This window comes from Montipora foliosa, chromosome 5 (assembly GCF_036669935.1).
Source record: "Montipora foliosa isolate CH-2021 chromosome 5, ASM3666993v2, whole genome shotgun sequence".
Classification (NCBI taxonomy): Eukaryota; Metazoa; Cnidaria; class Anthozoa; order Scleractinia; family Acroporidae; genus Montipora; species Montipora foliosa.
The window spans coordinates 46,659,925-46,677,424 of NC_090873.1; the positions used below are offsets into that span (position 1 = coordinate 46,659,925).

The 17,500-nt window shown below is 38.7% G+C and overlaps 2 protein-coding genes across 2 annotated transcripts in view; one reads left to right on the forward strand and one right to left on the reverse strand.

Annotated features, from left to right (window-relative positions):
* The window catches only part of LOC138004468 (dynein regulatory complex protein 1-like), a 29,118-nt gene extending 23,633 nt beyond the window's left edge, over window positions 1–5,485 (forward strand). Inside the window, exons 22-24 of the mRNA XM_068850996.1 lie at window positions 213–366; window positions 1,333–1,377; window positions 5,347–5,485. Of these exons, the coding sequence (XP_068707097.1) occupies window positions 213–366; window positions 1,333–1,377; window positions 5,347–5,415 (268 nt within the window). The 3' untranslated portion in view covers window positions 5,416–5,485. The remainder of the gene's footprint in view (window positions 1–212; window positions 367–1,332; window positions 1,378–5,346) is intronic.
* A 5,499-nt stretch (window positions 5,486–10,984) lies between these two features.
* LOC138004470 (E3 ubiquitin-protein ligase RNF19A-like) overlaps window positions 10,985–17,500 on the reverse strand; it is a 12,765-nt gene continuing 6,249 nt past the window's right edge. The window contains exons 4-5 of the mRNA XM_068850999.1: window positions 15,414–15,804; window positions 10,985–13,840 (exon numbers count right to left, since the gene is read on the reverse strand). Coding sequence (XP_068707100.1) covers window positions 13,503–13,840; window positions 15,414–15,804 — 729 coding nt within the window. The 3' untranslated portion in view covers window positions 10,985–13,502. The remainder of the gene's footprint in view (window positions 13,841–15,413; window positions 15,805–17,500) is intronic.

Below are 17,500 nucleotides of genomic sequence, written 5' to 3' on the forward strand. Positions count from 1 at the left end.
GGGGGGGGGGTTGGGAATATACTGTAGAGCCGATGACAGTACTCAGCAACATTGACTGGTGGGGAGAGGAGTGTAAATTCTTCCTTGAGTTAGGGGTGTGTAAATATTGTCTCAGTCAACAGGTTTGTCCAAGATTGTAGCCCCTTCACTCATCTGTACCAAAAGTGATCTGCACCAGTTTATGACTTGTTAAACATTTTGCCCTTAAACAGACTTGATGAGAGTTTTTGGCCAAAGATGTCTTCAGTTATTGACTTGAAAAAAGAGCGAGTGTGGACAGCTTTGTTAGATGGATTTGAAAAATACCTTTCTGTTTTGACGGAAAGGGCTTCACTAATACAGGAAACAGATGCTCTGCGGCAACAGGTCAGATATTCGGCTAATTCAATCTTGTACCCAATTCAAACCCTTTTGAAAGAAAACTGATAATTATTTCCATATCATTTAAATGTGAATGCTACGTGATCTGGCAAATGCAATAAACAAAGAATCTTATTAACCCGGAGAGATTTGAATTGGGTACAAGATTGACTTAGTCGAGTTGGTATATTGATTCAGATACAAAACTGACGTATCCTAAGTCAGTTGGATTCACAAAAAGCGGGATGGAAAGTGCATGTGTGTACCTTTCATTTCAATGCTTACACTTATTAAGAAAGGACAAGGGCGATGGCTCTTAAAAAGTCTTCTAAAAATACAACTTTGCCTTTTTTAAAAATCTTTGTGCGATTATTATAATTCAGAACCTTGACATGGAAAGAGGGTGTCTGTTCGAATTGTGAAGATGTTTGCAAAGAAAACTGAAAAATTGCTGTTTGGTTAACATATCCTCCACATAAACCTTTAATTTCATGATGTGTAAGTCAGGAACAAAATGGCAGAACAATGTGCCAAAATCTTAAATGTGGAGGTCGTGAGTCCCACCGGGCCAACATTCGGGGTCTTAAAAAAACCGAGGAGAAAGTGCTGCCTTTGTAATTGCACAAATTTTTTAGCCTTTCAAGTCTTCTCGAATAACGACTATATACCGTAGGCCCCTCACAAATATCTTCCATGTTCATAAGTTCTCTTTCGGACGTTAAAGAACACATAGTCACGCTTTTCGAGAAAAGTAGGGGATGAAGTCCCCGGTGTTGTGGCTGTCCTTTGTGAATGTACATGGGTTCAACCTGTTCAAACAAAGAAATAACAAACAAACAAAGAAACAACGCTGGTAGGCTCAACACCCATGTTGTCGTGGTCACCTGCCTTTGTCTCACTCAATGTTTTCCCGTAATGCTCTTTGTATCGTTTACATGTAGCTAAATACAAATTTTTACATTTTTTGCTTAGAATGCAGAGTTGAGGATGTTGCTTCATCAATATGTCAACTCAAGGGTAAGACATTACAAATGGTTAAATTGGAGCTGAAATTGTACTCTGTATGTGATTTAATTTTCATGTCAAACATGTTCAGTTACTTTATGTAAGATTGCGTTTCACGTTTGTCACCTTTAAAATGTGAAGCATCTCGGTGGTAATGTAGGCGCTTGAAAAACAATAACATGTAAACTCCAGACTTTTCAATTCTTTGCCACTGTGCGTGTTGCTGAAAAATACAATTAGCAGGTACAGGAAAGTAATTATCTGTTTTGGAGTTGCTTCTTCATTTCATTAGCCTGCATGCTGTCTCTTCCGTGGATAATGATATACATGAAAAAATTTCAGCACGTTGATAGGTTGAGAGAACGTTAATTAATCCCAAACTGAGTGCAGAAAAAGTTGAAATAGTGCAATAAAGGTGAAATTGTTGCATTAATAGCCAATCAAATGCGAGCCCTGGATGACACAGTTTTTTCAGTATTCGTTGCTTCTGCTTAAGGGGGTGGCTCTTAACTACAGAAACAGTTTGCTAAGGAAGATTTTTAGTCAAGAGCCCTACAAAAAGGATGCATGGATGGTTCTTTGAAGTAACTTTTTCAATGGAAATCGGACATCACTTCGATTATAAGGTGCATGCGCAACTAGTCCCAGTCCTTCGCTATGCGTTTCACTGAAAAACATGTAAAAACTCTCAGGAAACGGAAGGAAGAGGCGGTTTTCTCATCTACTGGTAACCGTCCCATCATTTTTGTATACTGTAGCATGAAATTTCTATTTGGACAAAAAATGGAACTGATATTTTGAAAAGTGTATCAACAAAAGGCCTTATGATGTCATGGTTTTTTTTTGAGGAATGTCTATATTTTTAAACCCATCCTACAGATTTTGTGTTTGGATGTTCTCACACTATTGCGTTAAAAATTTGTGAAAAACATAGTTAACTCGCTGAGTTTTTAGGCATTTTCTGTTTTGATCACGTGATGTACCAAATATGATTGTAAGTCGAACTAGACAAAGAAATGTTAAATATAAAAAAACCCTTTGTAGGAGATGCGTGACACTTGATGAATTTAACAAGGAGAGTAATATGAAATAAATATCAAAAAGTGTCAGTAGTTTTTTAAAAAATCAAAGACATTCCGGGTGTAGAACCCTTCTTCAGTGTGAAGAAAACCGTTGAAATACGCAACCAGAAGGAAGCGCGCAGATGAACGGTGGGCGTGCGCATACATCAAGTCACTTTTAAAGAAAATTGAAATTGATGTTAAGTTCATCAGGCTGTACAGGACCCAGATGGAAAATCAACTTTATTTCACGTTTCTTCCGTTGGAAATTAGTACCGTGGCGTAACTGCAAACCCCGTATCGGAATATCTGAAATACTGTGACCCGCTGAGTTGAAATGTTGGGCCACAGGGAAACTAGGAATTTTTTTCCGTATACTTCGTAACTGTTCGCTAAAACGACTCCTGAGATTCCGTCCGGTTTCACCGATATAAAGAATGGTAGGACATCGGTTACAGCATATGCAGTATACAAGATTACCGGTCTGGCAGGTAAAATGGCCATGGATTGAAATGGAGCATCGAGGACCTCGTATCTCAGTGACGCACAGTTCTGGCAACGTGGATGTTGACAGTCACGCGTGCCACTCTGATCAGTACGTGCGTGATCAGTTGAGTGTACAAGTAAGTTTCTTAGGTTGTGATCGCGTTTGTATGCTACGACAGGTGGTTGCGAGAAGATATGACGGGTCAGCTGGTCACTTGATAGAATACGGAAGTTCTGAAATAGAAAGTGTTTGATTTGCTTGTTGAAAGGGTGGTATGTGAGAACAAGAGGTACTCCGTCAATGGTGCTGACCCTGAGCTCAGTTGGGTGTAGGGCATCAGGACGTTTGATGGTTTTGACGCTCCGTAGATCCTTTTCAAGAAAAGCTCGAGGATAACTACGTAGGAAGAAGAATGTTAGCATCTTGTTAGATCTCCTCACGAAGTTATCATCGTTAGAGCATAGTCGACGAAGGTGGAGGAATTGGCTGCAAGGGATAGCACGTGCAGTGTTCAGGATGAAAAGGAGAGAAATGAAGGTAGTTGTGAGTATCTGTGTCCTTGTAGTGGATGGAGGTTTCAATCCTATGTAGGTTGATGTCCAAAAAGGGTAATTCAGTCTCACTGATGGTGGATTTAAATTGATGTGCCGGGTGGAAGTTTCAAAGGAACTCAATAAAAGCTTCGAGTTCCTCCGTCTCTTCTACACGACGCTGCTCCAACGATGTCATCAATGTATCTCTTGTGCAACTTAGAGGTGAATCCTGAGCACTGTTCTCGGATCTGTTATTCCACGTAAGCAACGAATAAGCAGGCATAGTTTGGCCCCATTTTGCTCCCCACTTCAACACCCACGATTTGACTATAGTATTCGTTGTTAAAGGAAAAGGAATTCAAGGTGAGTACCAGTTCAGCGAGTCTTGTGAGCGTAGATGTGGAGGGTTCTTTGATTTCGCGTTTATCCAGGAAGTAAGTTAGTGCTTGTAATTCACAGTCGTTAGGAATAACTGTGCAAAGGAACTTGACGTCTATGGTGAAGAGCTAGAAAGTGATGTCCAGGATCAGTATATTGTCCAGTCTGAAAGAGTGAAATTTATGAAGCACGTGGTTGGTGTCCTAAACATAAGTAGGAAGAGTCTTGACAAAAGAAGCCAGTCCATAAAGATATCTTCGCAGCAAACTTCTCGAAAGGGTCGGGCTGATCTCTAAGTTCAGAGGATGTTTCGTTGTTGGCTTGATCGTGAAAAAGAGCCTGAGTCGCAGACGGCGTTAGAATTTCTCGCAATCAGCTTTCACCTGATATTCGTCAACCTTGTTATTTACAGGGACAAAAGTTAAGCCTTTACTGTGGATTGATTTTTCAGCTGCTGTGAGTGGGAGGTCGTCAGGAATAGTGACAACAATCTTCTTGTCAGGCACAAGATCTTGTGTAGTAGTATTCTGGACAGATCCCTTTTCATTAACAAGGAATGCTATTTTTTGTCCTTGAGCATTTTCATCGCATGGTACAAACAGAAGTTCATTTCAGTAATTAATTGTCTAGCCCGTTGGTAATGTGTGGTTGTACAGGTGTTGCGTAGGTGATCAGAAGAACGCGTTGGTTAGCTCGTAGGCTTTGAACAATGGTTTGCATCAGACATCAGGAGCATGAGTTGGCAATTCTGCTCATGATCGCCAGTCGCAGAGTAAAACTTGACTCGGAATCCCTTAGGAATCAAGCGTTCAATGACTATTTGAAGGGGTCTATAGCAACGGTTTGGTAGTTAAGAGTCATCTCCTTAACCATTTCGAATTTTTTCATGTATATTATTGATAAGTAATCACATGATTTTTCTGGTGCAATTTGGAATAAATAAGCACTTGCAATTTTTTTCAGGCTGCAAATTGCATTCGCCCACGTCTTTGAAAAAAATTACTCGTACTTATTTATTGCAGATAAATACGCTCGCAATCATGCGATTATTTATTCTTGGGTTTCACTCACGTGATCAACACATGTTTTTCAACTAAAACAAAAGAAAAAGTTTGCATAACAATACGGTTCAATAGCCCTTTTCACGGTTAGTTTTTCTCATTTGCATTACAATATAATCTAGCATGTATGTGAGGCAATTTCGGGATATTTTGTAGTTTTAACCCGAAATTGCCTCGCATCCACGTTAGATTACATTGTAATGCAAATGAGAAAAACTAACCGTGAAAAGGGCTATTCCCGGAGGCCACTGTTTCATTGTTTGGGAACTCCAACATGGTGGCAGTGACGTCATCCGAAAACCAAGAATACAAGTGACGCGTTCGAAATATAGGGGCTTGGTGAAAACTAGTCACCAAGCCCCTATATTTCGAACGCGCGCCATTTTCCGCGGAAGAGCCTCCTTCCAGACTATAATTACATGAAAGACTTGATAGAACTAACTTGCTACTTCTTTTCATAGGTGAATCTCGAACTTGAGATCCCACCGACAAGAATACTGCAGGCAGAACTTTCCAAGGATCATGCATGATCCAAAAACATTAATCATTTATCCTTCCTGTAAAAATGCATCATATTTATTAAAAATTCTTCGTTTGTGAGGAATGCATATGTATTGATTTATTCTGTTTCTGTAAAAGTTGAAATGATATCTTGTATCGCCGAAGAACCAAGGAGCAGATTGGTGATTTCATTAGCAAAATACCAGTAATGTTGATTTGTGCTTGTAACATTACTGTGTCATACAACCGTTTATAGTGTTTTGCCCATAGATGCCTTCCGCTGGAGCATAGTTAATAGAGGAGAATGGTTATGAAATCCTACAAATTTCGTGTTTTGTTCTCTGTTTTGTCCTTGACCGTGCACAAAACACAGTAGTTGTTTTCTCCGTACTGAGGAACTAACCAATAGAAACGTATTGGTTACGTAATTCATGCATGAGTGCAAAACAAAAGATTGTGCACGGTCGTGGACTTTCCAACCCAAATCTTGGCATCTTTGTTTGCTCCTTTGATGTTTGCCGAGCTTCAAAACCAGTCCCCTCTATCAACTATGGCTGGAGTGAAGAACAAACCTGTTGATCAAAATTGCAAAGCCCGTTGCTAAACACTTGAGCCCAGTGATGCAGTCATTGTCTGAGCTCAGCACTTATGATCCATGCGCAGGAAGTGGAGAGTTTGATCCCCCGCTGGACCTGAAAAACCAGTTATGTCCAGAAATGTCGAAAAGGCTGTTTTCTGAGATTTTGCAAAGCGTGGACCAAGGAAAAGTTTTCAAAAATGCCAGATTTTGTAAGAAATTTTCTAAAAGTTGTAATTAAACTCCTGCACAGCTTGAAATTCGTGCTTAACTGAATGATTCACTATGAAAAGAAAATGTACAAATACAAAGTTACAAGCAAGATACTTAAAACTAAACTTCAGAAGCGCCAAAACCACGAAATAAACTACTTTCAAGATCTGTACGGCAACTCCGGATATAACAAGTGACTTACAAAAAAAATACAATACTTTTGTAAGAAAGACGAATATCTAATGAGGCGACGAAATTAACAAAGGAAATTATATCATGAAGGCCCGTGCAAACGCTCGCAACAACACGCAACATTGTTGGGCCCACCAATGTTGTCTCTTGTTGCGCGGTGTTAGCCGATGTGTGCAAACGCTCTCAACAAGTCACAACATGTTGGGCCTTTAGATGAGAATACAAAGGACTCTGGGACGTTTTCCATCTCTGACGCCAGGTTGATTTCTTGTTCGCATGTATTTGTGTGGATACGTGTCATGTAGTGCGCGTGCGCCGGCGCAATATTGTTGGATGTGCTGTGCAAACGAACGCAACATTGTTGGACCACCCTTCGATGACCGTGAAACAATAGAGATGCTGGCACTTGTTGGCTCTGAAGTTTGACCAGTTTCAAACTTCATCCAACAACTTCCAACAAGTCGCAACAACACACAACATGGTGTGCAAACGCTCGCAACATGTTGGGCCCAACAATGTTGCGAGCGTTTGAACGGGCCTTTAGGCAACAGAACTTATTTTTATAAGTACATTGAATAAACGCGATCACGAGGCAAATACCGACTAATTACTGTTTGCGGAATTTAGGCAAGGTTACAAATACCTCACGAACACGATGAACTACACGGTACAACTGTTAATTAAGTGACGAGAAATGAAAACAAATTACATAGAACCAAAAAATTGCAAATATAGCAAAACTTGTAGTGAAATATTTAGAAAATAAAGAAATTTGATTTCGCTTGACTACAGAAGTTACAAACTAGGAAATACAACTCCCTTAATGCCCTAATAGACCCATATCACTCAATGTCCAAACAAAAGATTTTGCCGGTCGAACCTCTCATTCAGTGTGAGGCTGGACGGGCAAAGACAATGCAAAGACAAAGCCTTTATTCCCCACGGACTCCAAAATGGCCGCAGAGTGATAAAGGTGAATTGGTATGTACCGAAAGCTTAAGGACTTTTTTTTTTGCCCAAAACACTGCACCCAAACAGGTTAAGAATAGTGGCGATTTTTTTAAAATTTGCATACACAGTCGAGGGTAAACTTTTGAAAAATGGCCGAAATTAATTCTACAATTTTTAAATCCAAGAAATAAAACTCCCCTGATGCTTTAACTGGGATGTTTTGAAAGCTACATGACAGAAGGTTTCTTCCATGCAAAACAACCGCTTTAAAAAAGTTTTACAACCCCCTCCAGAATAAGTGAAATAACAAGTTGTTCAAAATTGTCGAAAATGGGGATTTTATGAGATTTAAAAAAGGGGGAGCAAGGGTTTTCAAAAATGGCTTATTTTATAGGGAATTTCTAGAAGCTAAACATCAGAGAAATACAAAAATCAATAGAGACGTTAAGATAGCCCGGTTCCGGGTACGGGTAAGGGTAGGATTACCCGTACCCGTACTCGGTTACACGGAAAACCAATCAAACTTAAGATACACCGGGTGACACCAGGTACGATCTGAAGCAAGATGGCGGCTCAGAAGATAAGGTTGGCTATTACGATTATGTTTTATATCGTGTTTCATATGCCATCTGAACATCGTCTGAAATAAACCGAAAACATTTTTTTTCAGATTTAATTGACTTTTTTTGTCTTTTCTTACAATATACTACAAATATGCCTTAGCCTCAAAAATGGAAGAAGCCTCCTTTACTTCTATCAAAACGTTTTAATCAAGAAGTATCCTTTCAAGTCAACATAAAGTATGTAATTTGAATTTAGGTTTTTTTCATCGTGGTTCATGACCTGTTGTATTTTAAGTCTATTTCAAATGTGTGTCAACTAAAATTTCGCGAAGAGACTACACCTCAGCTATCGCATGTTTTGGTAAGCAGCACGACCTTTTGACAAGCAAAAATTTCTCCACATTTGTGCCTCAACAAAACTTTTTCGTAATCCCAAAACGCTTCAAATCAGAAAAACAATTGTTTATCCAAGAATCTGGATACTATTCTGGTCTAATAAGCAAAGTTAAAGACCATAAAAACTTACCCGTTTCTCCATTTTTGCCGGGCGCGAACTCACGTGTAGACCACTGATTACCCCGGGAAAACGTGTAGCTTTTACGGGAATGATGCGGTCACGTGATCATTTAATGAGTTCAAAATGGCGCTAGCCGTACCCGTGCGTGAAGATCGGGGTATCTTAAGGTGTCTATTGCTAAATCCCGAAGGAAGAACAAATATAATATCTTCTTTTAGACAAATCATTCTTCGGATGCATTCTCTCTGCTCTTCCTTTAAAGGTTTTTGGAAAAAACCTGAGGTCGAAGCAACAGCAGCTCTAAACAGAGCCTAAATATCATTTCTGTTAAAAATCCTTGTCTGGGGCCTAAATTTGGTCAGATGTTAACCAATGTTACTAGAAGTATGATTTGTAACTCTGCCTCGGAGCGAGGCACCAAGAGCTCTATTGTTTTACGGCCAATCAGAGTAAAGTCATTCTTACTACCGGACTCGCTAAGAAATTATATCAGGCGTACCTTTTCTCTGCCTTTTCGCGCCCAGTGTCTAAAAGAAAACTGCGCGCCTGATCACAGGTTACGTAGACTTTTGATTCCTAATCATTTGCAAGAAAGAACACATCAAATACAAAATGGCTAAAAATTCTTGTCAGCTTAATGAAAACAACTCGCATATCAAATATCAACCCAATATGCAAATTAGTCTATTTCGAATTATTTCGAACACCATCAATCCGCAAAGACACCCAACAATTTCATTGAAAGAAACAACACATTTACTTTTAGAAAGAAGAAAAAAACTTCCCATTTTATTGCGTGGGTGCAAACAAGCAGTGGTAAAAACCATACGCAACTAAATAAATTTCCCACCAGTGTTCAGGATCAAACCCTTTACTGAAGAACCCTTTCCTCGAATAATGAAGCAAAAAATGGACGGCAAGCTTTCTTTCAGATAATTCTCGACTAACAACAATTAGTCAAATTTCCGACTGTTTTTACCTGAAGAGTGCAGATTCGAGTAGAAATAAATATAAATAGCCAGACAACAGAGATCACAGATCCACTCAAGGTGTTTGATTCCTTAAGGGTCTGCGTTTGTTAAACCCACATCCAACCAGAAAAAAAAGCCTTAGAATTTCCCATTTGGTTTCAGTGTTGTACATAACAATACAATTAGTAAAATATTAGAACTACAGCTCATTTTGATATCCCATGGCCGAAGATGCAATTGTTGTCGAAGTCCATTACTCGTCAACTTTCAAGATTTTTGTTTCACCGCCTGTCTTGTTTATCCAATTGACGTTCCATTATTGAACTCTGTTGTTTAAACATCCACTGAAACGCCTTTTGCGTCACAATGGCTTCGACGCCATTGCAGGTTAATTAAATATTCTACTGTGTCCACCGGATAAAATCTACGCATCTCTACTACCCCCTGAAACCTACCCAAAATACGCGAAGACTCTGCCCACAAAAACAATACTTAGTAGGGGAGTGACAGGGAAACCTATTGTGCAACTTTTACATTTTCCCGACACGGAAAAAAAAACAAAAACATGAGAAATAAAAACTAGACGCTCCGTGAGGGTAAACTGGGTTACCCGTGGTAGAAGTTACACAAAAAAAGAGGGCACTGAGTTGAGTGGTATTGATCCCAGGATTAATGCTGAAAATAAAAAATCGAAAAAAGAAAAAAGCCCAGGAATCCAATAGGTACTCCTGGTAACTCCTACAAAAGAAGAAGCAGGTTAGAGGATAGAGCTCGAATGTGGCACATTTCTCATCATCCCAAGGGCTGCTCAGTCTGGAAACGAAACACCACTTATTTTTTGTTTCCTCAGAAACGAAACGTATCTATTTTAACTTCAGGGTGAACTATTTACACAATGAGTGGCCAAATTTTCCATTTTCCTGACACTGGAAACGAAGAAATTCAACTCATTTTCTGACTGGACTGCCATATAGCAACCCAGTAAGAACAAATTGAAAAAATACTAGAAATGATTTGAAAGAAAAAAAATTAACAACATTCTTCTTTGTGTATAGTGTCTTGTAGAATCCATTGGATGAGTACAATGAGAATAAATAAAATAAATAATTTATATGCTTTAATAAATAGCTGTATAATAATTTGTGTTTAAAGGTTTTTATATGCACACATTGGGCAAATTATGATGGACATATTTTAATGAGCTCTACCAATGGTCTCAGTATTCCTCTGAATGGCCACCGTGGGTACTGGCTCGTAAGTACTTGATGCACCACAGTGTGACCAACACAAAAAGTTCTGGCCAGGCGACAGCTGTTATGGTGAGTAACTAAGCGGCATTTTTATCATTCCATGTGCTAAAATCAGGGAAAAAGTATTGCTGCCATACATGTATATGCAAAGAATCACATCAAAAAGTCATTTCTTTTCAGATTTTAGTCCATTATGACCTTAGAGAAATTGAAAAACCTTCCTCTCAATGAGAAAGACATTTAAACTATCCTTAACCTTTTTGATTACATACCTAAAAGTGTCTTTATTTGTTACAGAAAGGAACAGTACACATTAGTTTCCCTCCCTACTACTATGAGTCAAAACACTGCGACAACTGCACAGAAAATAATTTAACTGTTTATTTTTACTCGAACATACCACATATCTTTATGGATTGATGGTGTTCGAATTTACAGACTGAAATCCTAGGCAACAAGGGTGGCTGGACTATATTTACAAGTATTTAATACACAATGAATTAAACCTAACAAAGAATCCACAATGGATTCTGACAATATATATATATATATATGTATGTGAATATGTACAAACCTAAAGGTGCAATAATGACCATGCAACTGTAACTCACCATTGAAAAAGACTTTTTGATCCTTCGTACATACTGTAAATAGGATCACGATTCAAAATTGATCAACGTATTTAATCAATCCCAATTCAGTCAATTTTGCTTTTCAAACAACTAGATTAAGTATACACACAGCTGATCTTTACCTAAGCAGCTGTAATAACAACTCAAATGATTTGTCACAAACATCAATAGTATGACCTGAAATTTATGAAGTTTGTTCGCACTGTTGTCCTGCAGAAAATACAGTTCATTACCCGTAGGTGATACTTACTGGACCAGGTATTTTTAAACATAAAGACGCACTATAAAAGGCGTAGTGCCTTATGCACATGCAAATGATCTATCAATCAACCGTGACGCAACCCATACCACTGTGATAATTTGTTTAATAAAAGAGCCCCTTATAGCAATGTGTCTATAATGTCATAAAATAATAGCTGTCATTTCTTTAAAATCCCCAGTCCCTTTTTTTTCGCACTAGAAATAATTTTAGGGCCCCCTTTTTTTGTGCTTGAATGAATTCGAACAAAACCAGTGTGCGAAGTGCCCCCTTTTATAGTGCATCGTTGTGTTTAAAAGAAGGCCTGAAGCTACAAGTAGACGATTAAGTCCCTTGGGTGATCCACAGCAGTGGGGTCTGTAAGTTTAACTCCCACACAACAAAAAGAATTAACTTACTCCTCGAAAAACCACAGTCCACCATCATGTAGCTAGAACCAGCCATGTAAAGGCCTGTAGCTCAGTTGGTAGATCAATAAAGATGGATTGAAGTGAACCACTTCCCAGCTCAGAAGCATAAACATCCCACTGACACATAGGTTTCCTTTTTCTTGAGTAGGAGTTTAAAATAAAGTCCTGACAACTCCACCCTTTTACTTTAACCCTTTCCCTTCTACGACTTACTCTTCAGGGGTGAAAGGGCATAGGTCTTACAACTTCATAGATATCCCTCAATGAAATGTCCTTACCCTATGTACTAAATGAGAAGAGAAAAACGCAGTAATGGTTACATTTTTAAAAACAATTAACAATTATTCCATGAGCGCGTGTTGGATATCAGATGGTAAATAGCCAACGAGGTGCATAACGCTGAGTTGGCTATAACCAGTCTCATATCCAACACATGGAATAATAATTATTGTTTTATTAAATTTCTTAAACTCCAAAAATTTGGAAGTATGAAATACGAGCGAAAAAAGCGAGAAAATCCGCGTGAAATAGAAAAAACTTGATGAAGATGCAAGGTTGAGAATTTAATAATAATTATTATTCCAGGAGTGTGCCTTGGATATGAGTTGGCTATAACCAGTCTCATATCCAATATTAGTGCGAATGAAGTAACTGTTTCATTAAATTTTCATATAATGCTAAACTGTTTTACTTTAAGAACAACAGGATGCTTTCTCAGTTTTTACAAAACAACCAATGCAATAGTTTCCATATAGGGTCATTACAGTATAATGAGCTGAGTCGAGACTGAGTGAGCCAAAAAGAAAGCTAGAAATGCAATATCAGAGATTGAAAATTTAACAACAATATTTATACCATGCCATAGAAAATACAGCCAATCAGAATGCAGGAAAGCTGTCGTATACTCGTCAGTACTCCACCGAACCTTCCTATTGATCAGTGCAATTCAATGGTATCACACCCAACCTTCCCATCGTGCCTTGCTGACCACTCACTGCTTGTATTTTCTTGATATACGGCGAGTGTGTATACCAAGAAAATACAAGTGACTATTGGGATGTTCCACGGTATACCAATCAAAAGCGTTGAATAACTAGTATATACCAACGAGTGAATAGTGCTTTCTGTGCATTCTGATTGGTTAGCTCAGTACTATTCACCAGAGAAAAACAAAATGGCTTCCCATTTCGTTTCAGTTACTGAGGAGCAAATTTTATTTACATTGTATACACTCAGACTGACAGCTGAATATTAAACGTAATTGATAAGCAGTTGCCTGACAGCATTGAACTGTTTCTCGACCCTAAAGAAACACATTGTTTTTCTGTTTCTTCTGACCAAAATGTTGCATGAAAATTTCCAACCAGAAATTGAATGACTGCCAGGGATTTCATTAAGGTTATTATTATCATTACAATAAAGTAAGCAGAGAAGATAAAAACACCTGGACATAATGTGAACAGGTGATCAATTTTCCTAGTGTGAGGCCCTTAAGGAACCCCATGGATTTTAACACTTCAATAGTATTTTAAAAGCTTTAAAAATATTCCACTTTGATAACAACCCCTAGAGAAAGCCAAATCAATCATCCTCATTACTTCCAACACTTTCCAAGACCGATAAACTATCCTTATCCACATTGCTTCCATGATGTGAGACGTTGGTCACAGATGTTCGATCCAGTATGTCATCCACAACCATGGCTTCAGCAATGGACGATGTTGTCGCTATAGCCTCACAAGTGTTGATGTTAAAATTGTCAAAACTACTTGCAATACTAATGGTACAGCTTCTTGGCCCTGGGATTAGAGACGCATGGCTGTCACCATCACCAACCCCTCGTGGACCAATGGTGCTACTGTCCAAGCTGGAACAATCCTGACTCATGCTGATGCTTGGTTGTTTGCCGCTATCAGTATCTGTATTAGGGAATCAAAAAATATGCAATTGAAAACAAATGCATTTCACGACTTCCTGTAACTCAGTTGTACATAGAGCATGCAAAAGAGTACATGTAAAGGAGAAGTCTTAAGGTTCAACTCCTGTTCCAGACGAATTTCAGAGTATAGTTGAGACATCAATCAATAAATAAATTATTTCAACATATTGGCAGTTAACAGGTTTTAGTGGCAAACTAACACGCTGAACATAATACACAAACTATAGATACATCTTTTGTCATACATAAGTGGTACTATAATTTAATTTCAATGAAGCTTTGTTTGGCTATTATTTTGGAAAATAGACCAAATGCATAAATGGCAGCCAAAATTAATTTTTTTCTTTTGTTTATGTGCTAATTAGACTCACTAGCCTCGTTTGCATGGACAAAATAAAAATGAAATGTTGCTTGAAAGTGAGGCTGGTGAGTCTAATTAGCAAATACAGTAAACAAAAAAATACATTTTTGGCCGCCATTTATGCATTCAGTCTATGGCTTGTTCAAAAGGATTACCACATCAGGAAGTTCCTCTCCAAAATTGTTGTTTCCTTTTTTCTTCAAGCATAATTGGGTAGTTTGGGGAGTGACACATTTAAAGGAAAGTTTATTCACCTTCAAGGGCATCAATGTTATTATTTTGGAAAACCTTCTGCATTCAGCAGCATTTCTTACATTTACATTCTGTTTTTATCTTCTTAACCCACAGACTCCCAGGAGCAAGACAATTTTACTCATCAATTGGGGGGGGGGGGGGGGGCAGGAGTCAATGGGTTAACAATCCCTACTAACAATCCCTACATCCACTCTAAAACTGTGTCCAATTCAACTGACAACTACGACATAGTAATACCAGTAATAATTTTGACGATATTATCTCCTCAGCTTTGCACTAAAAATACAAGTTAATTAGTTTGTAAAAAAGAGTGCACTTATAATTAATTTTCTTTCTTGGTTCTCAGTTCCTGCAAAATGTAATTTCTGACGGTTGAGCATGCGAATAAGACAGATATTGATATTTCTACGGCACGGGAACAGAAGGGTCTGGGTACGATTGGTGCGAGGCATGATGGGTGTCAGGTTGTCTATTAAGTGTTAGTTCATCACGTGGTGAGCCATTCTAGGCCTGCATCAGTCCGTGTAACTCTTGTTTCTTTTATGAATCGTTTTTGTTTTGTAGCTAGAGACCCTTTAAACCCCAGGGGGGTTGTGGCACTGCATTGGTTCGGGGAACACGTTTGGTTTTTCGCATCCGGCGGTGTCACCGGGAATCGCTTTCCTGTAGATAGTTGAAGTTGAAGTTGGTTCATGCCTGCTGCTGGTGCGAGGCCAAAAGAAACCAAAATAAACCTAATGGATTGCGTTTGTCTGTGTAGTGAAGTTGAAATGAAAAAAAAAATTGAGATCTTAACCCTTTGACTCACAACCCAGCCTAAACTGGCCATAGTTAGTATTTTAAATACTCTGTCTAATGCCAGAGGATTTTACTCATCAATGGTGAACCCCTGGGAGTCAATGGGTTAAACACTAGCTTCTTCTGGATAGCATTGTACCTGCTCCTCTATTGTTGACTGTGGCTACAACAGTGACGACACCTGTGGTAGAACCTTTGTCCCCTCCACGCATACTACTCCGACTACTTGACCGTGATGTACCAAATGCTCCAGCAGTTCCAGGCGTTCCCACTGCAGGGTCCCCATCTTCATCAAAATCAAGATTTACACCTTTGCCATTCCGAATGTTGGTTACTGTTGCACAGCCACCACTCCGACAAAGTGACACTGGTACCACGCCATAGATGTACCCAAGGGCGATTGGCACACCCACCCCGACTGTTAACGCTGCTAGGATTGGTGATGCAAGGATTGACAACGTCACAGCTCCAGTGATGGCAATGTTGCGCCTTCTTTTAGACAAGTATGGTTTGTTGTATTTGTCGTGGACCTGAAATACATAAATTGAATGTAATTCATTGTCATTTGACTAGAGTTCCTGAGCTTTTGTTTGAGTCACACTCTCTCTAATAATTCTCAGAGCCCTTGCCTTCAGCTAAATAAGAGTGAGATTTGAATAAAATGATTAGCTTTGAAGTGGTTATTATTATCATGTCCACATGTATCAGGGAATTGGTGCATTAATACCGAAATCAATAAACTGTTTACACCCGAAAAATACGATTGATCGCATTTGAATTTTCGACTTCCTCACATGACCATTTGGAGTGCTCCGATTTGTCACATGACAAGTTGTGAGATGTCTGGCCTTCGATGCTCTGCAACGACCGATAAGAACAAATGAGAAGAGATGTCAAATGTTTTCTTTTAATTTATTTGCAACATCACTGTATCTAAAATCGTTTTAAAATAAAAATAGTTTATTTGTTCTCCATGACTGACATTATGACAATTAAATTACTGCTACGTTGACGTTTCATATTTTGCAGAGAATTTGTCTTCGCATTTACGTCAACCACAACAAGAACAAAGGATAAAAACTCAACTTATCAGTGGAGTGAGACTTCAGTATCAAATCCAGTGAACAACCATTTGTTGATACTATACTGGTAACCACACAACTTTGCCAAATATAAGCATGAAATTTGAAACAAAAAAGCATTGTGTGTTTACATCAAACTGTCCTGCAAGCGAATGACATTTTTATTTTATTTTCGGCCAAGCACACAAGTCTTTTATACTACCTCAAAGTATCCAGCTTTGCCATGTAAGTTACCGAAGGTGTGCTCTGCTTTTTATCAGCAGTTGCACCAAATCTAGTTCTGGTTCTTCCAGCTTTTTCAGTTGACCCTTAGCTGTAAGTTCTGGTTGTTTGACAAGATGTCTCCAATACTTATGGAACTGTAAGACCAATCATTTTGTACTTTAATCCCATGTCTCTAAAATGTCCAGGGTAGAACTCTGTTGAAACATCTCCCCTTCCACTAAACCATCAGTGACTCCATATTATTTCTTAACGGTGGAAAGTTCCTTGTACACATTCATCTCAAGCCGCAGTCTGTTTGTTTATTTTCCCATTGCCTGGCTGACATCAAGAATGACATGACACAAATCGGGGAGCTCCAAATGGTCGCGTGAGCAAGTCGAAAAAAATCAATATTGCAATCGATCTTTTTTTTTTTCCGGGGTGCAAACAGTTTCGTGATTTCGATAATAAGGTTGAAAAATTAAGCAGGTTCCTACACTAAAATAGTGCATCCTGATGATTACTGAGATGAGAAAATACACTGTAACAATAAACATTGCTTGTCTTCCCTCTTTTTCTCAGTCCATAATGCAAGTCACTGTGCCTAATAAAATTTTCACTTCAATTCACAGTCCCTGGTTGAAAGTCATATGGATCTGATTTGGTTCCAAGGGTCAAACAGGAATGTTTGGGACCACCATTCAGGGTAGTCTACTTTAACCAGTTCAATCAAACTGAATTTTCATTTGACCAACTTGTTCTTTTCATCATCTCTCACTAACTAAACGCTCAAATTACCTTGATTGCTACAAAACTTATCTGAACCTACATGTAGTGTGGTTTGGGCCAGATTTGCACAACCAGCAAACACAATGTACCTTTACATCAAGCACACAGAATACATGAAATAGAGCGACTTTCGTATGACCTTCTCAAACTC